Source organism: Melospiza georgiana, chromosome 7 (genome assembly GCF_028018845.1).
Source record: "Melospiza georgiana isolate bMelGeo1 chromosome 7, bMelGeo1.pri, whole genome shotgun sequence".
In the NCBI taxonomy this organism is placed as follows: domain Eukaryota; kingdom Metazoa; phylum Chordata; class Aves; order Passeriformes; family Passerellidae; genus Melospiza; species Melospiza georgiana.
Window position 1 is genome coordinate 14,663,885 of NC_080436.1, and position 26,141 is coordinate 14,690,025.

General features: G+C 42.7%; 1 protein-coding gene and 4 non-coding genes across 5 annotated transcripts; all 5 read left to right on the forward strand.

The window, feature by feature from the left end:
• Positions 1-506: 506 nt before the first annotated feature.
• NOP58 (NOP58 ribonucleoprotein) lies at positions 507-24,837 on the forward strand. The gene is made up of 15 exons (XM_058028302.1): positions 507-622; positions 2,803-2,879; positions 4,879-4,931; positions 7,042-7,166; positions 8,171-8,307; positions 9,474-9,538; positions 10,837-10,971; positions 11,838-11,983; positions 12,933-13,059; positions 13,690-13,853; positions 14,558-14,692; positions 15,874-15,935; positions 18,443-18,576; positions 23,424-23,545; positions 24,230-24,837. The coding sequence occupies exons 1-15, from the start codon at positions 578-580 to the stop codon at positions 24,284-24,286; spliced, it is 1,584 nt and encodes a 527-aa protein (XP_057884285.1). The 5' UTR covers positions 507-577; the 3' UTR covers positions 24,287-24,837.
• On the forward strand, positions 5,177-5,265 carry LOC131085967 (small nucleolar RNA SNORD70). Its single transcript, XR_009114701.1, has one exon. It is a non-coding gene; the product is annotated as a small nucleolar RNA SNORD70 (small nucleolar RNA).
• Positions 10,106-10,193, forward strand: LOC131085968 (small nucleolar RNA SNORD70). The gene has a single exon (XR_009114702.1). It is a non-coding gene; the product is annotated as a small nucleolar RNA SNORD70 (small nucleolar RNA).
• LOC131085965 (small nucleolar RNA SNORD11B) lies at positions 12,079-12,162 on the forward strand. Its single transcript, XR_009114699.1, has one exon. It is a non-coding gene; the product is annotated as a small nucleolar RNA SNORD11B (small nucleolar RNA).
• LOC131085964 (small nucleolar RNA SNORD11) lies at positions 13,227-13,312 on the forward strand. Its single transcript, XR_009114698.1, has one exon. It is a non-coding gene; the product is annotated as a small nucleolar RNA SNORD11 (small nucleolar RNA).
• Positions 24,838-26,141: the final 1,304 nt, after the last annotated feature.

A 26,141-nucleotide genomic window follows, 5' to 3' on the forward strand; every position in this document is an offset into this window, starting at 1 on the left:
TCAACAATTCCTTATGTAAATAAACTGTTTTCGGTGCGATGAGCTGCAGGTGAGGGAGCGGAGCGGGCGGATAACGCAACCCGCCGTGTGCGGAGGGCCGGGAGCGCCGCCTGCACCCCGGCACCGCGGCCGCTCGGGCTAGGGGTCGCCGGGGGGACCACCCGCTCACACCCGCTCAGGGATCCGTTCGGGAAACAAAGTCGCCAGCTGGACCACCCGCGTCCCGGGGAACACACCCGCTTCCTATCTACGGTGGCCGACCCTGCCGCCAACTGCGGCACCGGGGAAGCGGGGGCAGCTCGGGGGAGGTGCCACAGGGGCACACCGGCGGCTCCCGCGCCTTTGTGCGTCGGGAGGCTCGAACCCGCGGCGGGGGCGGTGACCGGGCGGGGGCGCGGGCGCGGCCCCGCCACGTGGCTCGCGGGCGGAAGGTGGCCCCGCCGCTTCCGCTCCCCGCGCGCGCTCACTTCCGTTGCCGCCGCCGCTTCCCGTTCCGGTTCCGCTGCGAGGCGCGCGCGTGCTTGAGCGGGTCCGGTGCGGCGGCGCACGTGGCGCCCCCCTGCCGCCCGCCGCAGCGATGCTGGTGCTGTTCGAGACCGCCGCCGGCTACGCCATCTTCAAGGTGAGCCCCGGGCTGCGGCGCGCTGCCTCCCGTCCGGCGGGGCGCGGCCGCCGACCTGCGGCGGGGCAGAAGGGAGGGCGAAGGGGAGCGCGTCGGGCCTGCGGTGGGAATTACGGGCATGAGAGGGAGGGTCGGTCCCCGCATCCCGTGCGGCGCCTCGCGGCGGGGAGCAGGGCCGGGGGTGGGAGCAGAGGGGCCGCGTTGTGAGCGAGGCCCCGCGGAAGGGGCGGCCGGAGGAGGCTGAAGGTGCTCGGCGGGCAGAAGCAGAGCTGCTGGGGCCTGCCGAGCGTCACCCCTGGCCCTCGCTCCCTCCCCTCTGCCGGCCTGGATTTGGTAGGACGTTGTGCTCTCGTGGCCGTGCCCCTTTCCCCGGGTTTGGGAGTGCTAATCCCTTTGTTCCCGGCCGTGCCCTCGCTGTTCCCGCCGAGCCCCGCGGGTGCGTGAGGGAGGGGGCGGCGCGAGGCGGGCAGCGCATCCCGGCCGTGCGGGGCCGTGCCTGGAAGCGGGATCGCGGGAACGGTGCGGGTCCTCGCGGGATTCTCGTGTCCCGACCTCGCTCTCCCAGAGGGACAAGCAGCCACTTTCCCAGGGCTTTGCCAGCCTCCTGAGCGGGTGGCTCAGGCTGCAGCTCCCTGGGGCTTTGAGCAGCCTAAACTAGAGTTGCTACAGTGTCCTGCTCCTTTCTGGCTTTTGTCTTGCTCGAGTGTTGATTCATGTACAGTTTTACCAGCTTGGTCATAGTTTGACCATAACATCCTTATTTTTTTCCCTCCAACCTAGTCTTAGGGTTTAACTTGTGTGAACATGAGTGCAGGTGTGAAGAGAGGAAGGCTCTGGTTTCCTCTACCTTTGCCTGCAGCAGAATTGCACCCTTGCTGCTCTGGAGCATGATATTTCCTTCCTATGCCCTGAAACCTTTTCTGCTCATTGGGATGAAGCCGTGCAGTTCAGGCAATATTTTAATATAAATTTTGATATTTTAATTTCTGAAGGTAGGCTAGGTATGAAGCAAAGGTAGGAGGAGGAACATAGAGAACTGCAGGGAGGTATCTGCAGAGGTGCTGCAGTGTTTGCTGCAGCTGTCAGCAGTTATCCATAGGTGTGTCATTTTTATACACTAACAGTCTTGATTTTAGCACTTTCTATGTCTTTAATTTTCTTTATGTCCCCATGTCTGTTTATAGAGGCTGAAAATTCTGTAGGTCTTGGTGTAGGAAAAATGAACTGCAGGAAAGAATTGTCTGGCTGAGAAAAGGAAGAGTTGCCCCAGGGTTTTGCTGTGCCTAACAGTGGGACGTTAATTGCTAGGTTTATTTGCTCAGCTACTAATTGAGTTTAAAAAAAGACAACCTCCTTCAACCAGAGTTAAAAAATCTTCCAGGGAGCAAAATTCATGATACTAGGAGTGATTTCTGCACTGGGTTGAATTGCAATTGCATTGCATTTGCGTTGTGGGGACAAAACCACAAGGAGTGAGATGTAAAGAACACAGTGTTGTAAAGATTTTGACTATTCCCCTGAGCCATTTTCTGGGAATTTGCCATGCACTACACATTTTGTGAAATGCTTATAGGTTCCAAGAGCATAAGTGTTAATCCCGTGCTGTTTAAAAGCTGAGGGGGTTCCCCGTGTACAGAGATGGGATTGAGCCATTGCTTTAGGCTCTTGGGCAATTGTTGGTGTGGTTGATGACCAAGCTGTGGTGACCACTGTTCTTTACAGAGATGTTTTCTTTTTTGTTTGGGTTAGCTCTGATTAATGAAAGTAACTTGGGATCACTGCTTTCTGTTCGATTTCCCAGATGGTTTTTTTTTTTTCCAAAACAGTGGCAAATTAGGGTTTGGGTCATTGTGGTTATGAGTGAGTCTTGTAGAGGAGGTGGGGCAAGCCCAGTTTTGATAAAGAGGAAGAGGGTTTTGCTTTAATGTTCCAGATCCAGGAGGACACAGCCGTTATTGAAGAACTTCTGCAATCCAGGTGAAAGTAGAAATGTTGCACTATTGTCTATTAGTAGGGTAAAGCTGCTGAGTGAGAATGGTGAAACAGAGATCACTGAAGATGAGTTTGTTGACTCAATCAGTGTTAAATATTGCAGAGTGGTTGGATGCACTGTAAATGTTTCAGGTCTCCTGTGTTGAAGAACTAAATATAGTTGTGTGTTGTGGTTTTTTTCCCTGCAGGTTGTGAATGAGAAAAAGCTTCAAGAAGTTGACAGTCTATGGAAAGAATTTGAAACTCCTGAAAAAGCAAACAAAATGTAAGCAGGTTTGTGTGGGGATAGCTGTAGGGGGATAGAATATAAGGAAATAAAGATAGTGTAGAAAGTAATCTTACCCCTAAGGGGTTGCAGCTGGGCCAATTAGCAAAGATGAGAGAGAGGCCTGACTAACAGGCCACAGCTGTAAGCAATGAGAAGCAGATGCTATAAAAGAGTGGGGTGGCTGGGTGAGAAGGGAGCTGGAGTCAGTTGGCTGCTTTGTGAAGAGGAAAGAGTCAGTGCTCTGAGAGCTGCCCATGAGAAACACCAATAGGCATGGAGCTTTTGTGATAAGGAGACAAATTATGGAACCCCTGCAATAAGAAGACAACAGGTAGTACTGGGGCTTGTGGAAGGACATGGCTGCCTGTAGTTACACACAGCTGAGGTTCAAAATGAAGTACTGATTTTTGGGTTTCAGTATTGTAAAAGCTGTGGGCAATGATAATGTGAAATTAGATACTCTTGAGATGCTTACAATGGAATATCAAAATGAAAGAAATATTTCACAGTGTAATTAAGTAGCAGAAGTCATTACCATGTGTTGCCAAAGCAAAAAAGCTGACCAATACTTTAGGGTGATGTGGGTGATTTGACAAATACATCCAAGCTTGTAATGCTGAAAGTGTCAGTGGAATGATAGGGTTTTGTGCTCACAGAAAATTCTTTTTGGGAAAAATGAAGCTTAATCCAGGTGGAACTGTGTAAATCACTGATTTGAGAGCTGTGTTGTTGCCCATGCCATCAGTGAGAGTTAGCACCACTGCAGAATTGCACAGGGAATGCAGGCTCCACTAATCACTGGCCTTTCTAGCAAATTGCCCTAAAGCTGGGGACAACGGTGGATTCCTTCCAAGTCTTTCTAGTGGTTTTATTGGAAGATTTCTAACCAGCTTTGATTATAATGGATGCATGTGAGCAAGCTTTGCATTTCATATTTATCCTGCTCTGTAGCAGTACTTAGAGCAGAGGCTGGAATATCCCACATCTGCCTGTTTGTAGTGTGGTTAATCTTGTCCTGGAGACATCATCTTGTGCACTTGTTACACAGGATGTGGCTCTTAATGGGATCTCTACTCTGATAAAAATAATTCCCCTTTTGCCTTTCTGAAAAGGCATCAGTGTAAGCCTGAAGCTTTTGTTGGGATCTGCAAATGCTTAACTCAAGTATTCAGCTGTATCTGTGACCTTGCTTCCTTTGCTGATACCTGACTCACAACCAGCAGTGGTTAATCAGAGCTGGATTAGTTAAATGCCTGTCCCTGACAAGGAATTTACTGGATTGAGATAGCTTCTTAGCTGTAACTGTATATCAGCACCACAGGCTGTGTGAGGGGTAGAGGGAAGCTGTGCCTGGGGATCTGACACAGTGTGGTTAAACACTCTTCTGATGATTCTTGGCTCTGGTCAGCACTTAGGGCTTTAAAGAAATTTTTGTTGTTTGTCTTAAACTCAGCTCAGAACTTGTATTCTAACATCTAATTACAGGGGAGGACTTGAGCATTCATGGGCAATGAATCAGTTCAAATTTAAAGTCTTTGAAGATGTATTTGGTTGAAAAGCATGTTAAATCTGAGCTGTGCAGGCTCTGCATTCCACAGAGGCAGAATATTTCCTTTTGAAGATGAGTGGAAAGATGCTATCATCAGTCAGTCAGGGTGCAGTGTTGAAATTTAAATGGATGATGTCTGTCTTTAAATATGAACTACAAAGCAAAAGGAGGGGGGTTAGATTTTCAGGTGATGTCGGTCCAAGAAATAACAAATCAAAATTCCCTTTTTTTTTTCCTTTATATATTTATTGTGGGACCCAGCTGAAATGTCACACCAGACTCAGTTGGCCGGTTTAGTGCTCTCAGTCCTCTTTGAGGGTCTGCATATTGGTCTTTACTCTCTTAAAGCCATAGGGAAAAGAGAGGAGCAGAGGCAGAAAATGATAAAATGGTTCTAGCATGTGGTTTATGTACACTTGCTTACACACTTCTATTTTATTTCTGTAGAGTAAAGCTGAAACACTTTGAAAAATTTCAGGACACAACAGAAGCACTTGCTGGTGAGTTAACACTTACTACAAAAAAATTCAAATCTCTATCATGCATTAGTTCACTCATTACTTGCCTGTGTTCATGCTCTCTTTCTTTTCTTAGCTTTTAAATTACAGGTTTTATACGTGAGCTGGTTTTGATGGTTATGAGGTCACCTATCCAGTGTATAGTGCAGTAAAGATGTAATAAAGTCTAGTTTTTTCCTTCAGTGCATATTTTTAAGCAGTTTAATGTTGTGACTGATACATACAGCCTGTCTGTTGTCAATGATGCATTCTTGTTGAAGCTGAATATCACTGATTTGAGTCAACAATTCGTCACTACCACTGAGACAACAGACAGGTATTGGAGAATGTTCATTATTACAATCACCTGGGTTTTATGGATACATGTTATGCCTGTGGTTTTCAGCCTAAGAAAAGTCTGTGTTCTCCTCAAATTCAGGAGTTCAAGCAAAATGGAAAACCTTATATTCAATAATTTTACTGGGTTTTGCACTTAAATGCTTGATGTGTGGCCTGATTTGAACAGAAATGGTAGGAATTCTAGGCATTAATTGAGAAATGGTGTGACACTTACTGCTGAATGTGCTGTATGATTTAAGTAGGTGAGTGTTCCAGGTCACATTTATAATTAAAGATCAGTTCTTCATATTCTGATGCAGTAGGGGGAGCTTATAAAGGAAGCAAAGAAACAAGAATAGAGACACAACCATGAAACATGAGATGCAAATAAAAAAGCTGAGATTGAAGCTGTTGTATGTTCCTCTCCATGGCATATTGTTTGGATTATTTTGCTTTTGCATAGGTTTGGATTCAGTTCATGTGTAGTTAGGCTAATTAAAAAAGCCTCAAAAACATCCAGCACCTTCTATTACTTTGCTTGAAGTTGACTTATCTGTAAAATGGAGATGTTCTGACTACTTATGGCTCATTTATTTTGAAGGCAGGACTATATATGTGACTGTTTGCAGGGGGATAGAATGTAAGAAAATAAAGGTAGTGTAGAAAGTAATCTTACCCCTAAGGAGTTGCAGCTGGGCCAATTAGCAAAGATTAGGAACAGGCCTGACTTTAACAGGCCACAGCTGTAAGCAATGAGAAGCAGAGTGCTATAAAAGAGTGGGGTGGCTGGGTGAGAAGGGAGCTGGAGTCAGTTGGCTGCTTTGTGAAGAAGGAGGAGTCAGTGCTCTGAGAGCTGCCCATGAGGAACACCAAGAAGGTATGGAACTTTTATGATAAGGAGACAACAGTATGGAACCCCTGCAATAAGATGACAAAAACTGTTTCAAGGGTTTAGATGCTATTGGCCAGCTTGTAGGGTAGAAAATTATCTGCGTTGCAGAAAGGTTGTGCGGAAACTCAGCACAGCACTTTGATTTTACTCTTAAATGTTATTAGGTTCTGGAAACCAAAAATCACTAGCTGCTGCTCTGTTACTGTGGTGGAGATGTATCAGTCCCAGAAGTTTAGTGGAGCACAGAGCTGACCCTCAGAGTTGTATAAGTGCCTGCTTAAAATATATTGTGTGGGATTGTAAAGCTTTTACAGGTCTATTAATATTTAAGAATTAAGAACGTCCTTTAAAGATTCTTCTGTCTGCATGCTGTATTAAAAGAGTCTGTCTGACTGTCCAGTTTGGCATCGTTCCTGGGGCTTTAGATAGTACATTATCCTCACCAGAGAATGCAAATAAGCCATTACTCAATTTAGGATATCATGGTTGCTACCTAAGGGACATGGCAAATTGTTTGTTAATTTAATTATACACAAAATATTCCCATCTAACTTTGCCATTGGAAATGTTAAACGTGTATCTAAAGCATATGGCATACTGTTTGTAGAGATCCTTCAACAAACTGGCAAAAATAGAACTGAAAACATATGGAGAAAGGAGAGGCAACTGGGAGAAAAGTTTTTTATTTAGGCCTTCAGAGGAGGATGTGTATAATTTTCTTCTGTATTGATTTTGAACTATTGCATGGTGAAGTAGTAATTGCAGCTCAGACTAGAGCTACTGTGGACAGTTAAAATAAATACATGAAGTTAGGAGTAATATTTTTTACATATTTTTAGGAGGGGAAAGAAACAACATCTTTGGTCTTTTTGTTTTATACAGCATCCACAGCTCTTGTAGAAGGCAAGCTCAGCAAGAACTTGAAGAAGATTCTCAAGAAGATAGTGGCAAAAGATGCCCACGAGCAGTTGGCTGTGGCAGATGCCAAACTTGGAGGTGTCATAAAGGTGATAACTGATTTTGCTTTTTTATCTTTTGTTTTATGCTACTGAAATGCTATAGTCAGATTCCAGAGATTTTGCAGTTGCTAGCAATGGATTATGCTGCCAGTGCTGTGTTTGCAGCATAGAGGATAGTTAATCTCAGTATGTGCACAGGGAAGATGTTGTCTTGAGAACACAGGTGACTGACATGGTAAGAATGCACTGAGGTCTTCAGGTTTGCTTGATTTCTCTCTTAAATATTTGTTAGAAATCTAGCAAGTAGAAAAACTAATTTTCTAATTATTCAATCTAGAAAAAGAGTGGAGGCAGGAACCAACCAAAAAACCCAAGCCAGGCAGACACATATTCCTCACTAACAGATGCAGCAATAGTAGGATGATGATTTATTGTCTTTCTGGGAGTGGGCATTGTTGTGCCTTCCTCAGTGTGCCGGCAGCTGTGCACACCCCTTGTTCCTTGTGTACCCAGAGGAAGGAGGTGGTTCAGTGATGGTGGTTTGCCTTTTCTGGAGTCTCCTAGGTGTCAAATACCAGTTTCCCATCTCATGTCCAATTGCTCCCTGTTCCACTGAACTTTGTTCTGACAACCTCCTCATGCTGTCTTAGGAGACTGTGTAGGCTGCAAAATGAGGGCTTAATGTTAGTAAATAATAGCAAGGACTTTGAACTAGTTATTCACTCTTGTTCTCTGAAAAAGATGCAAAGCTCCTAACCCTTACCTCTGTATTTTCTTTCTGGGACCAAACTGTTTCTAGTAGACTTCAAAATCTTGAATGTTCTACATAGCAGATAGAGCATTAATTATAAATCTGCTCTTCAAAGTGGAATATTCAACTGTGTGGGGAACTGAGGGTGTCACTACCTTAAACATCAAAAATGAATGAAACTTGTGTGATCACAGGATTGCAGTGGAATAACCAGTTAAAATGATGTAAGGCTGCTGGAAGAATGACTTCAGAGGAATGTTGTGTTGTGCCTGACTTTGGACCATTGATTTCCACACTGCAGGAGAAGCTGAATTTGAGTTGTATACACAGCCCAATGGTTACAGAGCTGATGAGAGGAATTCGCTCACAGATCGAAGGGCTCATAACAGGCCTCCCTTCTCGAGAGATGGCAGCTATGTGCCTGGGTCTGGCACACAGGTGAGTTCCTACAGCAGCTCTGTTGCATCCTGTCTGCCCCTCCCTGTGCTGTGCTGCTTGAGGTGTTTCTGAGTATGTGGCATGGTCTCGCACTCTGTGAGTCAAGATACTTCTGTATCTGAAATCTTGTTTTAAAAGGAAAGGCTTTCAGTTTGCACCCACCCTTTAGGGATAGGCTTCGTCTTCACCCAAAGTGGAAGCTGGTAGCTTTCCTTTTCATGTTGTATGCTTGAAGGTACACTTCTGGACTGTGTCTGGAGCAGTCCAGGGACTCATTTAAAGCTCCATTGCCACTAAGAGACAATGTGGAGACCACAATTTGATGATTTCTGCAGAATAAATACCCATATAATAGATAATGCAAATATTAAAGGCGGGATTGTTCTTCTCACCTTGTTCTTGCTGCTTTTTAGATTTAGTGGAGTAGTAGTTAAATACCAAGTTGTTGGATCACCATGGGATCAAGTATCCATTAGCAAGTCACTTTTTAATCCATATTTTGACATGAGCTTGTCATGTCACAAGCCATTGGCAAGTTAGAGAAATGCTTTGCTGTAGCCAATTCCTTAAAGGTCTGTTTGCTTACAAAATGGGCATTAATATTGAAAAAGGACTTTTAAGATGCAATTCCTCATTGATACCGAGTGACTTTCACTGTAGCTTACAGAGGAATTGTTAACATAACATTAAAGCCAGATGGTAATGGGCTTTCTCAGACAGTGAGAATCTGTTCCAGGAAGTTTCTTTTGTTGCTTCACATTAGTGTTGCTGGTATTTGCTGCGGGGGAGGTGCAGTTTTGTGGATTGCTTCCAGCTGCTGCCCAACTGGAAATGCTATTGACAAAGACATTTTGTGGAGAACCATGCAGAAAAACCAAGAGCCAATTAATTTCCTGCCACAGCACTCGTGTTCAGTCTGCAGCAGGTGGTACAAATAACCTTCATTTTCACCCTGGTCACAGGGTATGGGAGGGACTCCTGTCAGGGCTGTTGTGGAGCTTGTGTCAGTGTGGCTTCTGGCCCCAGCTGAGAGCAGTCAGTGGCACAGAACTGAGCTTGGTTTCAATGAACCTGTGAACAACTGTATTTGTGTTAAAAAGGAACAGGTGGGGCATATTCTGCAGCAGGATGTCAGGATGCTGATGAAACTGTGTTTGTCTCCTCAGCCTTTCCCGATACAAGCTGAAGTTCAGCCCAGACAAAGTAGATACCATGATTATCCAGGCAATTTGTAAGTATATTTAGAGCTTACATTATTAATGGATTTGGCTTCAGATAGCTGACTTCTTTACATCGGCTAAAGAAAAGTATTGCTGTCAATTTCCTCCTAGGATGTCTGAGTAAATTGGACACTGATGTTCATCTAGGCATACAGTGTGTTTTCCACAAGCAGGAACATTTTTAGGGCAATACAATAAACTGGCATGCACTTTTTCTTAGCATAGAAATCAGCTGAACTACAGACAGTGTTAGTTCAGTCCTTTGAGGGCTTTCCTTCCCCACATGCCTCCCTTCTGAGTGGTGCTGTGAGAATGGGCCCCACAGGATAGCATTTTCTGACCCATCATTTAGGTGGTGTCTTGCATAGAGGGCAATGTAGAAATGGACTCCTATGTAAGTCACACTGCTGTGTGTAATGCTGCATTTTGTCTCTCTGCTTTCTAAATGGGAAACAGACTGAAATTGTTAAAGCAGCTTGGAAAGCCCATTCCTCATTTTTCCTTGAAGAGACACACATCATAATCTGCATGCTTGCTGTGAAGCAGTGGTGAGGAATCCTGTTTGGAATATTAATTCCCAGACTGTTGCCAATGATGAAACATAGTTAAACTGAAATTAATGATGTAATTCAGTTCCTTCGTCACTACCACTGAGACAACAGATGGGAATGTTGGTATTGCACTAGCAGGAAATATTTTAGCCTTAGGGCTCTCTAGCAATACATACTGTAGGTGCTGTACTCTAATAAACTATAAATTTGGTTATTTGTCATATCTAGTAAATGGTGAACCCGTTGGCTTTGTATTTGGTATATTTATATTATAACAGTAACTATAAAAGGCTTACTTTCTTAAATCAAGTAATGGAACACGAGATCGTTTAGTTACCAGTAAAACACTTTTTCCTCAAATTTAATTGGATGCCTAGATTTTACATCAACCTTGTGTCTAGCCCTTTGGTTGACTAAGAGGAAGGAGAACTGGATGCTGTGCTCCTAGGGGAATGTGCTTTGCAGCTGCTAGGGAGTTTGTCCAAGATGGTCACAGTGATAGAACTTTGAGGCCACGCTTACGGGAATTCCAACATTTCTGTAGTATTGTGCCAACATATTCCAACATTTCTGTAGTATTACACAGTTCTCTGAAAAGTAAAGACTTCTAAGTGTACTGCAGTTGGGCATATTCCAATATTTAAAGAGTGAAATACTTCAGGTAGTCTCCCTTTATACTATTTAAATTGGTTGGTTTGACAGTACCACATTTTTAGGTTGCCCTTTTAGGAAAAGAACTCTGTCCTTCTTTCCTTTAGCACTTCTTGATGACTTGGACAAGGAGCTGAATAACTACATCATGCGCTGCCGGGAGTGGTACGGCTGGCACTTCCCTGAGCTGGGCAAAATCATCACGGATAACCTGACCTACTGCAAATGCGTGCGCAAAGTCGGTGAGTGGTGAGGCCGTGGCAGGGGGCACCGTGTGAGTGAGTGGCACTGGTGTGACACCCACTCTGCTCGTCCAGCTGCCATCACCCTGAGCAGTGCTGCCTTCAGCAACAGGGTAGATGGGGCCAGCAGAAAAGGAGAGTATGTTTGCATCTGGATCGTGGTGCAGTTTGCCATTTGGAAACTTAAGTGAAAACTAATGCCATATCACCAACAAGTCCTTCATGGACCACCAGCACATCTTAGAATCTCAATTAGTCAGCAGACCAGTTTGGAAATTAGCTCTTAAAAACTGATATAAAGAGAAGTGTTGCCTGTCTCTGGATGTTCTTGAAGAGAGCAGTTAGTAGAATTACTTACAAGAGCAGAAAGAATGCCATATTTTGGACACTTGCCTCACCTCTTGGGCTTATATACTTTGTATTGATTTATTTTTTGCTTGGTTGGTTTTTTGTAACAATGAAGTTTGCAGTCCAGAGAGAGTTGTGGTTTTAAGGTGGCTTTTTCCCCCCCCAGTTGTAGAAACGGTTAAATAGATTTGGTTAGTGGTACGTGTCTGCTTCCTGGAATTCTCTTCTTCTAATATTGTCATTGAAAATTTTGCAGCAACCAGCTACTGAAAAGGTGAAATATGTAGTATGGACTTTCTGGTTTTTTTTCTAGTTTCAAATTTAATATTGCCAACCGTTCCTAGTTGGTATAAACACAAAGTCAGAACACTGACATATATTTTAGGAATTCGGAATAGTGTGATGGCAGACTTGACTCACTGTTTTTATTTTGGCCTTTTATCTTCATCTGTTTCTGTGCCTTTTTTGCTAGTTCATCTCGCCCCCAGCACAAACATGCTTTCATCTGTCCCCCACAGGAGACAGAAGCAATTTTGCTTCCTCTGATGTTTCTGACATCCTACCAGAGGAGATTGAGGAGGATGTGAAGGCTGCTGCTGAGATTTCCATGGGGACAGAAGTATCAGAAGAAGACATAAACAACATAATCCATCTCTGTGATCAGGTATGTACACATGAATGGATAGCAATAGGACTCTATTGCTGCTCAGAAGAGCCACATCTGGCAAGGAGAGCTTTTCCCAGGGCAGTGCTAACTTGTGATGGCAGTGATGATTCCTACATTGTTGCTCTCCTGATGTTCAGACATGAGGGTGCACAGTCACTACCTCATCTGAGCCATCTCAGACTGTTAATGCCTGCACAAGGCCTTCTGAAAGTGGCAGTCTTACTTTTGGGGGGAATTTTGCTATCATTGTACTTTCAAGAATTTGAGATAGTAGCATTGTATAGCCTCTTTTTAATCTGTCACTGTGGAAGCTAGGTGATGAACCCTGGGTTAAAAATGGACCACTAAGGCCCCAAAAGAATTAGGAGTTCTACCCTGCTCTTGTCTGGGCCGTGTGTGAACAAACACCCTCTGACTTCAGTTGTGTCAGTTGGATCCCTTTGTGACTTCACCAGCAATGGCAGGGTTAGGAGTTCCTGTTCTTGGTCTAGACCAGGCTGCTTTTTAATGTGCATTCTAATTGTGTCTGTATGAAACAAGTAAAGAGCATGTATCCCATTTCAAGAGAATGGTGGCAAAGATTTATGTGAAAACTGAATATTCCAGAGTTTTGTCCTAAAGAAAATGTCCTTACTAAGTATTTTTGTTCTGCTTCTCTGTCTTTGTGGCATGTTATCAGCTCCTTTATCGGGAGTTTTGCTGAGAAAATAAGTTGCATAAGGGAATTAGCAGAACAGATCCAATATACTTCGTGGATGTAGCTCTGCTCTGGCAATATGCTCTACATAAAGCTTCCCATAAGTCTGGCTCTTGGCTGTTTGCATTTTGCAATTTGTTAGTCTCCTACAGTGGAATTCTCAGCACTTCCTCATGTCAGTATATTTATTTCTTTCCATTTTTTGGTTGGCTGATACTGACTCCTGTAACTAAATTCTGTCTGTGCCAGGTGATTGAAATCTCAGAGTATCGGACCCAGCTCTATGACTACCTGAAGAACAGAATGATGGCCATTGCTCCCAATCTCACTGTCATGGTGGGAGAACTAGTGGGAGCAAGACTCATTGCTCATGCAGGTGGGTTACAGTGATCAACATGAATGAATCCTGGGTGATCTCATCAGAGGTTTTCTCTGAGGAGCTGGTCAGCTAACAGCATTATGTAAGGCCTGGTGCACATATTGTGGTAAATGGGGTGAAGGCAGCACTTCAGGAATCTTGACAATACCGGCATGAGCTTGGTAGTAGTCTGTGATGACGAAGTTCTCAGTTGGCCTGAATTCTTTTTGGAATATGAGGACAACTTAAGTCACTACCTCTTCTGAGACACTTACTGAGCCTCCTGCTGGTAGTTCTGTCACTTGTGAGGTATAAAACCAGCACTGGGCTTTTATAGTCAGGGCTCAAGATAGCAGCCTTATTTCAGTTATCTGTGCTGCAGTTCTGTGATAAAATGTTCTTGCTGTCAGGAGTAGGCATTATTCCAATGGAATATGTTTTATTGAGTCAGCCTTCTTTCCTGATGCTCAAATCAAACCAAGACAGTTGAGGCATGAAAGACTGAAATGGTTTACCTATCCTTCAGGAAGCAAATGGGAAGCAGCTCTCATGGAAACATGGATCTGAGCTTCTTACACTATTCAAAAGCAGGAATCTAGCCTAGCTGTTTGTCTGACAAATTCCTCTTGCTGTGTCACCTCTTCCTAGGTTCCCTCCTGAATCTGGCAAAACATCCAGCTTCTACAGTTCAGTTGCTGGGTGCTGAGAAGGCACTCTTCAGAGCCCTGAAGACTAAAAGGGACACACCTAAGTTTGGCCTTATCTATCATGCCTCCCTGGTGGGACAAAGCAATACCAAAAATAAAGGAAAGGTAAGCTGCGTAATTCTTCACTGGGTTGGCTTTTTCCAGGGCATTAATATCTTGAGCTTCATGATGGCTTGAGCTTCACAGTGAGGCTTTTCCATGGCTTGCTTTACTGTATTGCTTTGTGGTGACATGGAAAATACCACTGTCCTACAAATCCTTGAATATTGTTCACTCCTGTTCAAAAGAAGGGGATAAAACTGTCTGTTTGACATAGCTGAGCAATAACAGGTGTATTCCAGATGAGTTCAGATGTACACTGGCTTTCTCAAGGGGTATGTTACTACTTTCTTCTATGTGATAGTAAACTAAGATGTTAAAGGCTTTGGTCTTTCTTGAAAATTGGACTCTTTTAACAGCTTGGTCTTAAAGTCTTTCATAATGCAGGTGGATGAATATGTGTTTAAATTGTGGAGAAATCTGGAAATTACACTTCAGGCTAACCTGGTCTGAAGGTTGGGGTAGAGTAGGTAGGATATGTGTAACTGACTTGCTGTCTCAGACATTTCGTCTATTTATCAAGGAAGCAAGGTGTTACATTAACAGTATTTCAGTGTTAAAAGAATGAGACACTAATTACTTCTTGGACTGAACACTGCTAGTAAATGGTTACTTTGTGCTTTTGTATGTGGGTATGGTTTCCAGATCAGAGTGAATCACACTGCCTTATGTTAAGTTTTAGCATTTAATATTATTTTTGGCTTTTCCAGATTTCTCGAATGCTGGCAGCCAAGACTGCCTTGACTATTCGTTACGATGCCCTTGGAGAGAACACCAGTGCTGAAATGGGAGCTGAGAACAGACTAAAAGTAGAGACAAGGCTGAGGCTTTTGGAAGAGAGAGGGGTAAGTCTTACAGAGAACTGCATGAAGCTGTTGTTTTTGTTCAGGGTGTGATTTCCTGACACTGCTTTTTGACTCTTCTCTCTCAGTAACATGTCACTCTTACCCTGTAGTTTCTCCCAGCTTTGGCTGGAGTGGCCAAGTGTGTAAGTTGGCTGCAGGCATTTGTGTATTAGCTGTTCTTGTTTACAGGGCTGTCTTTATTTGCTTTATACTGAAAAATCTTGATAGCGACCAAGGTTAATAAGATCACACCTTTACATTCCCTCCATCTCTATGAATTGCAAGGGATAGGCTTATTACTTCATAGTTTCTTTCTCTTTACTTAGAAGGAGCATTTGTGTCAATATTTTTTCCACTCTGGTTCCTGGAATCTGAACAGAATCTGGTGGTGCTTAGTCTTCGGGAGCTTTCTCTGTAGCTAAAGCAAGATGTTATTCTGCAAGTTACTGCACTGCCCTCCTACCACCTGATGCATATCCTGGCTCTCCACACCTACTGTTCCATGTTGCCATCAGCACAGGGTGCTGGGAGCATAGGGACCCTTTCCTCTTTCAGTGGCTACTGCATGTGATCTTGTGAATGACAGCTAGGTTCAGCCTTCCAAACTAGACCTGATGCCAGTGCTCTAGTACTGGCATTACTAGAACAGAAAAGAAATGTCCAGAAAAACCTGCTTTCTCTCCATGGACAGTGAAACTTCCCATCAGAGCAAAGGCAAGGAGAGATGTTAACACTAAAAGACAAACCAATCACCTGACAAGTACATATTTAATTTAGTTTGGGGCCTGTGTTGTGGCTTTAAAGGGTGGCTTAATGCCAGCTGTAGGGTGGTACCTGCGCTTAAATGCAGTTAATCTTGCCAAAGGAAGAAAGTGCACAAATCTGAGCTGCTTTTGGGAATTTGGAAGTACAATGTTATGTCACGTTACTGTTGCATATTTGATCCAGTGTTAGATATACCTTACTTGGATTGGGCCCTTGAAGAGCAGCATTAGGAAGGCCATTCTCACCTCAGTTACACTCCCTGTCACTACTCTACAGTCAGGTGTAAAGCTAATGCAAGTACACAAGAGCTTGACCCATAATGCATCTGTCTTTCCATTTCAAGAGCTGAATAACTTGTGTTGTGAATTCTTTTCCTTATGAGTAATTTGTTTTTCCTATCTAAATTTTTCTTGTAGATAAGAAGAATTAGTGGCACTGGAAAAGCCTTGGCCAAGGCAGACAAATATCAAAACAAGAGGTGAATAATTTTTCCTTTCAGCTTGGCTGAGTAAAAATAACTCTCCATGGTTTTATTTCTGAAAAGCTTTTTGGTTGTGGGCTGGGTTGACCTAAGATCCAGGAAACATTTTCTGTGCTATTTAAACATTGCTAATAAGTTCTGTTGCTAACAAGAATTTCCTTTTCCCCAGATTTTCTAATAGTAAATCACTGACATCATCAGATAGCAAGTACTTTAGGTGCTACCAGCAGCACCCCAAAAAGCAGGGTCTTAATATATAGCAGCTTTATTTATTACAATTCCAAATGAAATAAATGGGAGAAAATCAGAGTATTAATTAATTTATTTGACATGGAAGCTGTCCTGGAGACCTACTTATTCCACTTATTCTTGAAAAAAGGAAAAAAACTAGCCACCTCTTGTTCTAAGTGAAGCTTCATCTCCTTATTTAAGTCATGTATGTAATAAATAACACGTCTTGAGCAATAAATAAGGTGTTTCTGTACTCTGGACACTGTTAGAACAGTTTCTGGTGCCCAAAGTGACACTGTAAATTGCAACTGGGGCAGCTAAACATCTGAGGATTTGAACAAGGTATTATTAGTCTGTGCTGTGACATCTGGGTTTACTGCTTAATTTGGCTGCAGGCTTCTTGCTTAGCTTGCCCTGCTTATTTTGCTGAGCTTTTGGTGTAGAGGGGGCAAGAGCTCAGCAAAACCAGGTTTCAGTGCTTGTTCTGTGATAAAAAATTAGCACAGTTGCACCCATCTGCAGCCCCCAAACATCTTTCTGGAGTCTAGCTGTGACTTCTATTTCCATATGCCAGGCATTTCCAAGTGTGGTGACGGCTGTGATTTCTGGAGCAGCTTTTGCAGACAGTGTCAGTCAGTAAAGGAAGCATCAGGGCGTGTCAGGAGGCAGGAGCTGAGGGAGGAGGTTGTTAAAGAGACAACATAGATGCTGGGGTTTGACCTCTGGAAATGAGGAATCATGAACTCCTGCCAGGACATGTTCCTGCTGGTAGACATGCTTTGCAAACATGTCTAGGCTTGGGGAGAATCCGAAGATAATTCCTGGCTATTTGGCATAGTCTGGCTACCTAAAAGGGAAATTAAACTCAGTACTTGTCAAATTGTCCTTGTAGTACAAAAATGGCAGTACTGCTGCATGAGCATGTTAGAAAGGCTAAAATAGTGTTTTAAGGAGATGGGCAAGAATGTTAGTCTTGTATGGAACTATGGATTTTGTTTGAATTAGCTAAATTAAAGTAATGTATCAGAGGGTAAATGAGTTAGTTTTTAGAGATGAGATTCAAATGAAACATTTCTGTATGCTTTCCAAAAAAGATGCAAGTGGTGCTATATTTGTCTTATTTATGGTTTTGTGGTTTTGGTTTTAGTTTTTGGTTTGGTTTTATTTTTAATTAGCAGTATTATGACAATGACAAGGAAGCCATTGAGCACTCATTTGTGTTTTTCTGAAGTAGACTCCACCTTTTGCAAGAGGCTGCATAATCAATTTCTTTAAACCGATATGCGGTGTTAATACCCATAACAATAATTTCCCATGTTTAGAGAATGAGCTGATGGTAGAGAATGTCTGCTGGCATTACCACATGCTTGCTAGCCCAGTCACTCAGCTTCAGTTGCTTTTATAACCTGTGCAAGCTATCTTTTTCAGATTCCTATTTTAGAAAAGTTCAGATGACCATTATGTATCTGGGAACGAAATATTTTAGACTTAGTGTTTTAAAACAACTTCTTTCTTCAGTAGGAATTCTGTTCTGATTAAGAAAAGAACTGCTTCATTGTTATTTGATGATTCAGTTGTTCCTTACAAGTTCCAATTAAAGAGCACTGGACAGCCTGTAGAGGAGTTTGGAAGTGAACAAATGAGCATGCAGTAACTGAGAAGAGGCAGTTTCAGACACAGATATTTGAATGTCCCATAAATTCAGTGATACAGGTGCTATAGCAATGAGCTGTAATGTTTCCCTGCCTTGTGAGTTTGCCCTCTCAGTTTAATGGTGGAGAGGCAGTGTAGAAAAAGCAGAAGTAAAGCTACTTCTAATGCTTTGTGTGTGTGTATTATTACCCCTAGGGTGCAGTTATGGGATAATATACCAAATACAATGCAATAATACACTAAGTGATGGGGTGCTGTGTGCTTGTGACCATATGCCTATGCTGGATAGGCTTTCAGCATCAGAGAAATCAATGTAATGGGTAATTCAAGTGCTCTGTAGAGCCTTGAGCAGGTATAAACCAGGATGAAACTCTTAGTTAACTGGTATTTTCAGATCAGACAATTGTACTTTGTGGGATATCTCTTTCCTAGTCATGATTACTGATAAAGGCACTTATGTATTGGTGGGAGGGCCTCACTACCTGTAGATGCTTTGTCAGCTGAGCAAAATTGATTTTCAAGTATTCTTGGTAGGTTGTATTGGAAAGTTTATGTTCAACTGCAGGGTCTTCCCTGAAGGTTTGCTCTTCTTGATGCATAAACCTTTTTCTTCATTACAGTGAAGTGAAGGTGTTTGACCCCTCTGGTGACTCGACACTTCCTGTTGTTTCCAAGAAGCGCAAAATTCAGGAGGTGGATGAACAAGACACAGAGGTTGCAGTAAAAGCAAAGAAGTTCAAAGCAGAGTTGAAAGGTTGGTTGCTGTACCTGTGCTGCTGCCATGTCACTGTTTGCATCCTGCAGTTGGGTTTAGCAGTTACAGCCAGCCACAGTACCTGGGTATTCTCCTTGAGAATGGCAGTGTATTTAAAAAAGTGACTGACACCAGACTGCAGTCAATTTACAAGTAGTTGTAAATGTGTAAGAACATGTAAAAACAAAACTTTGCTCATATTCTTGCAGAATTTCTTGCTCAGCAGGTTTGTATTTAGTATCTTGAAGACAGAAAAGATGCTCTCTGTAAAACAACCAGAACTTGCCCTATTTTCTTTCAAGAATACTATTTTATTCTGTGTAGAAGTGTTTTCTGGCATTTCTCAACATATAAAAAGGTCAGAATTTGACTTGAAATGACACTTGGAAATTTCCATGTGAATTTACATAGTACATTAACACTTGTTATTCTCTGGGGAGCTAAAACTGAACTATGTCCACAGTTCGTTCTTTCTCTGATAAGTTACTGTGTGAAGAATGTTTTGCAGTTACAGCTCAGAATCTATCTAGTATAACATTATGGTTCATTTTAAGAAACATTCTGTTCTCACCAGTGTGTAACTTGTGAGGGGGAAAAATGAGGAAAAAGATGACTTAAAGTCACTTCTGTGAGATCCAGAGCCAGATCTGGCCATGCACTACTCATCTTTTGCCAACTACCCGTGCCTGCAGCAGGTGAGGCTGTCAGAGCCTTCCATTTCTGCCTTCTCTGCTGCTCTGCTCTAGGGGATCAGAGTGCAGATACACTGGTTCAATGCCTCTTCATGCTCAGGTGATGGGAAGTGTGATCATTCCAGACGCCACTTAGTCCATGGTGTCTGCATATAGAGGGAGCAACTTGCAGGAATCTAAACACAGCTGAGAAGTAAAGTTACACTGGGGGAAAGGAGAATCCTTTGTGCTGTAAAGCTGAGATCTGTGCTCTGCCTTGTTCACTTGTATTTGACATAATGAGAAAAGGACATGAGTACTTTGGAAGCTTGAACTTTGCCTATTTGCTTTTGGAGAATGTGGGTGTTCTCACAGCTACTGCTTTTGAACCACCTTCCCTTACTGTAGCCAGAATTGTTCCCTTGGGCTTCCCTTGCACTATCAAAGCAAGTGTTGACATCTCACAGGCAGGTGAAATATTACGTTGCCTTCCAGCCTGCTCTTCTGTAGTTTGAGAAGGATATTTCAGTTCATAGTTCTATTATTCAATGGTTGGTCCTTTTATACACAAACCTACTTGTGTTTGCTTCATTTACTTTATTTCCAGATTTGGGGATTGGGTGGAGCTTAGCAGATATCCTTGAGCTGGAAGTAGTGTCCAGAACACTTGTGGACTACTGAAATCTGTGCTGTTTGGCTGTTTGTTTTGCAAATTTCCCTAAACCTGAAGTACAGGCTTCAGATGTATTGCTTTTCTTCCTTAAAAGATGGGTAATTCTAAAAATATATGGTTAATAGCTCTTACTTTTTCCCAGATCTATCTAAAAACTGGGTTTTATTTGACTACCTGGGCATTAGTGCTAACTATGCCAGTTGCTTCAGACTATAGAATAAATGTTTCCAGAGTGTTTATTTATCTTATGTTACCTCTATGCAGAATTAATCCCTTTAGCCTGTCCTCTTGTACCCTTGAAAATAGCATTGCCTCATGTTTGCAAATTATATTTGAGCACTCAGCATGGGTACATGAATTTCCCTGACACCTGCTAGACAGAGCATAGCCTTGCTGTTTTGCAGCATGATTTCTCTGACTGCAGTGTGCTGGTGGGGGCTTGGTGGTGCTAGAAGGTTGAGGAGTTCAGCAAGTCACATAATACACAAAAGGGTGCAGAGGATGTCCCAGCATTAAGATTTATATTGCACATCCACTTGAATGTGCATGTGAGCCTTTAATGTCTGCTGTTCTTGGCTCTGTTGTTTTTTTGCTGCAGTGCTCTATTCAGCTTTTGCCTGGTCAGAGATAACACATCCAGACAGTGTGTTGTGAAAGAAGTCTCTGCCTCCTCCGTCCCCATGCTGTTTGTGCAGCTGCATAAAAAATGGGGGCGGTGGGAAAAGCAGTCCCAGAAAAAAAGGCATTCTTCAGCCAGATTTTTTTATTGGGCTTGTGTTACAAGAGGAAGGTAAAGGACAGGAAGGAGTGGGAAGCTGCCACTGAAGAGTTTTGGTCAAACCATTGCTTTTAATATCTGTTGTAAAGAGGGACAGTATTTTGCATTATGCCAGCCTGAAGTGTAAATGTTACTGCAAGATGAGATGTGTGGTGTGTTCTCTCTCCCTGTTTGGGGTGCATGAATGGCAGTGCTTTGGATGGAAGCTGGCAGGGGATTGGGTTGAGGTATGTATTCACCTTTTATACCTATCAGGAAACCAGGTGGAAGGATTAGTGCCTGAAACAAGTTACAATCCACTTCAGGAGCTGTTAAAACCTGGTTTTGTGTTGGTGAAGGGAAATAGGGCAGGTGTTTTTGTGACTGTGGTCTCTGCAGTTGGATGTGGCCAAACAGCATTCATACCACCAGCAGGGCTAGCCAGTCTCCTCAGGGAAGCCTTCAGCTTGCATCTAGCATCAGGATATAGTAGCAGTTAGTGACTTGGGAAGGTATCTCTTGAAAAGAGAAATATCTTCAGTTAATGGTGTTAATGGAGTGAACCCTGCAAGTCACAAAAGCAACAACTTGGCAGGATGTTCTTTTCTGATAGACAGTGTGACTTCATTCTGTACACTCTGTGGAGCATTGTCTGGAGGAGGGAGGGTACACCAGGACATCAGGCTTGTGTGTAAAAGCTTAGACAAAAATGGTGAGTGGAACTACAGCTGGTGATGTCCAGCACTCCCAGGGCCATCAGTCAGACTGATCCTCAGGCTGCTGCTGCTTTCTGTGCTCTGTGCCTGAGTCAGAGCTATTGGTTTCCTTGTCAGCTGCTGTGTATCACAAAGAAACCCCCACTGGCCTTGCCTGACTTGGCAGTATTGCACCTAGAGGGAAAAGACCAGCACCCCTGGAGCCTTTATTCTCATTCTAGGTACAAATATGTGAGGCCTTGTGATGAGCTTTGCTAGAAGGCAACGGCTGAAATCTTCAGAGAGGGCTCGCTGCTTGCTGTGAGAAGTGACAGTGCCTGTGAGTGCCCAGTGCATAATTGCACAGCAAATTGTGCCAGGTTCCACTGCCTGCTGTGTCAGAATTGATGACATCTAGGGTAATAACAAGAAATAATTTTTTCAAGGTTATCACCCAACATTTTTCTTGGAAATGTATATCTTACCAATCCAGCTGAGTAAAAACATGTAGCATAGCAAAATACAATGTGTATGCTCCTGTTATACAGTGTGGCTTTAATATAGTTTATGCTTATTTTTCAGCTGCTTTTACTTTCCCCATGTCATTCATAGGGTGGTAAGGACACTTATTTTTATACCTGCTTTGAATGCCTTATGCTTGCACACTGTTCTCTGTGAATTTTGTGGCACAATCCACTCAAAGTTATATTTACCAGGTTTTTTATCTAGAATCTTTTGCTGGTTTGTTTCTGGTATGTTTTTTGATGTCAGAAAACTGCATGTGTTGGCTGCATTCTTCTGTAGACATGTCTAGAAATTACTTACCCTGAAGCCAACTTTTTTTGTCTGAAGCTAATGTTAGAGCCAGAGTTTGAAGTGTTATTTTTGACTCATATAATCCTTTTTCTGGCTTGAGGAACTAAACTCGTGACAAAGTACAATCAAGACATTAGGAGGTTATGTGGTTTGGGTCTTTTTTGTAATTGAACTTGTTCTTTTTCTAAGTGGTGAGTGAGTGTTCTTGAAAATGAAATTGGTTCTTTCCTGGGGGACATATGGTGAGAAAATGACGTCTTGAGTCAAACCTGCAGTAGCAAAGATACATACCACAAACACCTCTGGTTTCACCATCAGTTTTGTAGCTACTGAAGGATAGTGGTTGCTGCATTCAGAACTTAGTCATGAGTACTGTGTGAAACTTGGTATCCAGCACTGACTCAGCTGTGCAAATAAATTTAACTTGGGTATGCTCCAGTAACAGCCTGGCTGCTGCATAGGCTGTCAGCTTGGTAATGATTTTTGCTTGGTATCTTTACCTCGAGATTCCTAAGACTGTGGGATGTATTCTAGGAAGTGAGTGGTAAATCACAGTTCCATTACCCTGTGATTAGATAGGGCAGCTGTTGATGAATTGTTCTGAAAAGCAACTCTAAGGCCATTAGTAAATCTTTCCCTGGGTTGACATTCCTCTCAGCTTATATAAATAATATTATAAATAATTCCTGCCGTCCAGGATAGGAAAGTGTTTCTGCATTAAATGCTTGAAGTTGCATTGAGATCATTGTGTTTGCCAATCTAAACAGTAAGGAAAACCGGTCTGCTTCTTCACAAATTTCCAACATCAAGATGGAGAAATCAGTTGTGACCAAGCTACTGCTGGCTAAATGTGTTTCTAAGGGGGAATTTAGAGTCCTTTTGCTGCTCCTGTGTTGCTGGTAAAAATACTTGCCAAACTGTGGACAGTCACTTTTCCCATGAAATACTTGAAGGTAATTTGGCAAACAAAACATGCAAGTTTGTTTTAAATTCTGGGAGCAGCATATAGGAATAGGATGATGTGAATTCACCAGGAGCTGGGAATAGTGCTGTCTAAACACTGTCACTGTCTGAAGTAGCTTTATGTTTTGATTATAGCAGGGAGTAGTTCTGCAGGTAAGTTAACACAGACAGTAAATAGGAGTCATTGCATCCCCTGCTGTCTCATAGCGTTTCCTTTTGCACTCTCAATAACTGACAACCTGCCTTTCATTTTTGTCCTTTTTGTGCTACAGAAGGGGCAGCTGTAGAAGATGGTGAACCTGTCAAAAAGAAGAAAAAGAAAAAAGATAAGGAAAAGCAAGCTGAAGAAGATGTGGTAATGAGTGAGGAGCTCCCCACCAGCCCCATAACTGAGGTGAGGCAGAATTGCACAGCTACCTGATCCTTTTTGAGAATATTCTCTCCAAAACATAGTGTAGAGTGAGGGGTGGGGAGAAATTCTTCTATGTGTAATCCATGGCATGCAAATAGTTTTGCTCTAGTAACTTTATTTTGTGATCTCCACCTCTGTAATGTCCAAGAAGATTTGCATTGCAAAATAATATCTGGAAAGTTTGTGACCGCAATGCCTCCATTCCCCTCCTGTCCTCTGCTCACCCCCAGCTCTTGTCTTCCCCCTCTTTTCATCTTTTCTAGTGGGAAGAGTGTCCCTTGAGGCCAATCCACAGGCATCTGTCTCCACTTTGGGACCTTTAGGGAGCAGAGGCTGTACCTGTTGATTTGGTACCTTCTAGAGCAGCAGAGCAGATGGGACCAAACCCAGCTTTTGGCCCAGTTCTGAAGTCTTGTTCTTAACCCAGGGTTGAATTTTGTCCCCTTGGTGTGTGTCATTGCAGGGCTGAGGACAGGGCTGAGCTGTGACAGCGTGGCACAGCCTCCCTGGCCCTGTGAGCAGCTGAGGGAGGACATGGCCTGGGCTGTGCTCTGCTGAGCATGGCAGCTGGGGTGATGCTTGGGCTCTGAGCCCTGTTGCCTAGCTACTCGTGTTGCTTTGCTCTTCCACTATGCTTTGTTCATGGCAACATTTGTTTGTTTGCAGAATCCAGAGAAAAAGAAGAAGAAAAAAAAGAAAATGAAAGATGAGGGTGAAGACTGATGTGGAACAGGGGTAAACACTGGCCCTTGGACAGCTGCTTTGGAGTAGCATTTATCTACATAATTTGTTTAGCCTCTTGCTGAAAACTAACTTCCCTGTGTTGCAAGAGGGCAAGGAGATGGGTTTGATAGCTGTCTTCTCCCTGGAACAGGATACCCTGGTGTCTCTGATAATTAGGAGGATTACTGGTTTCTTTTGTTTAAAAGCTCACAATAGGTCCTCTTTTCATAACCAGTCTCCACTGATAAGGAATAAAAACATTTTTATGGAGATTTTATGCCTCTATCTTTTAACTTGTTTGCTGTTTTCTCTAGCCATTATTGGGACTGTTTCTAAGATATATTGTTTTAAATGACTCGTCAGTTCTGAAGTTCTGAATTTGTAAATGTTCTGTTGCAGTTTATTCCCCAAAGATTTCAAAGGTTGTAATATCCCTACATTTTCTGTAAAATCGATACAACTATCTGTGCATGATACCAAAGATGCTTTGAACAGTTGAGGTATGTTACCAAGTCTGCACTGTATTCTCTTGATAAAACCTTTTTTAAGCATCTTCCAAATGTTTTAGTTTTGCTGCATTGGCTAACAAAATTCAGATGCGTGTTTTGAACAAACGTGAGGTAGCTTTCAAATTGCTTCATGGTGATTGTAGCAATTTCCCTCACCTGATTTAAAAACAAAACAAAGCAAGAACCAAACAAACCCTTGAAACTAACAAACAACAATCCAAGAAAAAAGCCCCTAAATCCCAGCCAAGCCAAACCCAAGGCAAAATTACTTCAGCTATCTGATAATGAAGCAGAAAAGACAAGTGTTTTATTAGTAGCAGAAATCAACCATTTGCTAATTCTGCTTTCTTGTGGGAATACAGATGCACTGAAGTAGCATCATGTGATCAAGACTCTAAAGCTCTTATGGTGGAAAAGGAAATTTTTTTTAAACTGTGCTTAGCACTCAATTTATTAATTGTTATGAAGGACTTTTTTTTTTCTCCTGTATAGTGGTAGAGTATTACCTGAACAGAAATGAGTTTCTTCAGCTGAGTAACCTTTGGTAACTGCAGCCAGTGTAGCTGGTGGCTTTTCTGGAATACTGGAGCTTCTTCCTGAGCAGCTCCTTGGTACTGAACTGCCCATGGCCTGGAAGAGCAAGTGGATCCCTGAGGAGATGGGTAACAAGTTACTAATGCACTGTTCTACCAGTATCAAGAATATGAACTGCCTTTTTTCCCCCCTTAGGAAGGTTGCAGTGAGTTTAACTGCTGTAATTGAGATTGCTTGGGTATACTGAGACCATTCCAGTTTATCTGCTTTTTGCTAGACAAGTAAAATGAATCTAAGCTGAAATGTTTAAATGGGCAGCAAAGGTATTAAAAAGTATTCATAATGAAATAGAAGAGTTGACTATTGCTGGCTTTAGGTTTTTTTATTGTAAATGCGTTTTCAAACAGGAGTCCTACCAGACATAAAGTTCAGTTTCCTCTGAACTATTAATGTAGTTTCTTCTTCAGATGTGTCAGATAAATTATGTATGTGCTGTTCAAGAAACTGTCATGTATAATTTACCCTAATCAGAAAATTTATATGAACATCAGTTGCTAGTAGATCTAATCAGTGGGATTGAAATGGAGAGGTTATTTTTGCATGGCCACTTTTTCCTTCCTTTTGCTTATTCCTCTGATAACAAGGGAATGAGATTCACCTCTTTCCTTACCTAGCACATTTTAGTGGTTTATCATTGCAAGCCAGTGTCCAATGCAGGCCAGCTTCCATCTCCCAAGGCACCCATTGGAGCTCAGTCATGAAGCAGCATGTCTTCCCTCTCCTGCTCCCATGCTGAGAATGTTGGTTTTAAT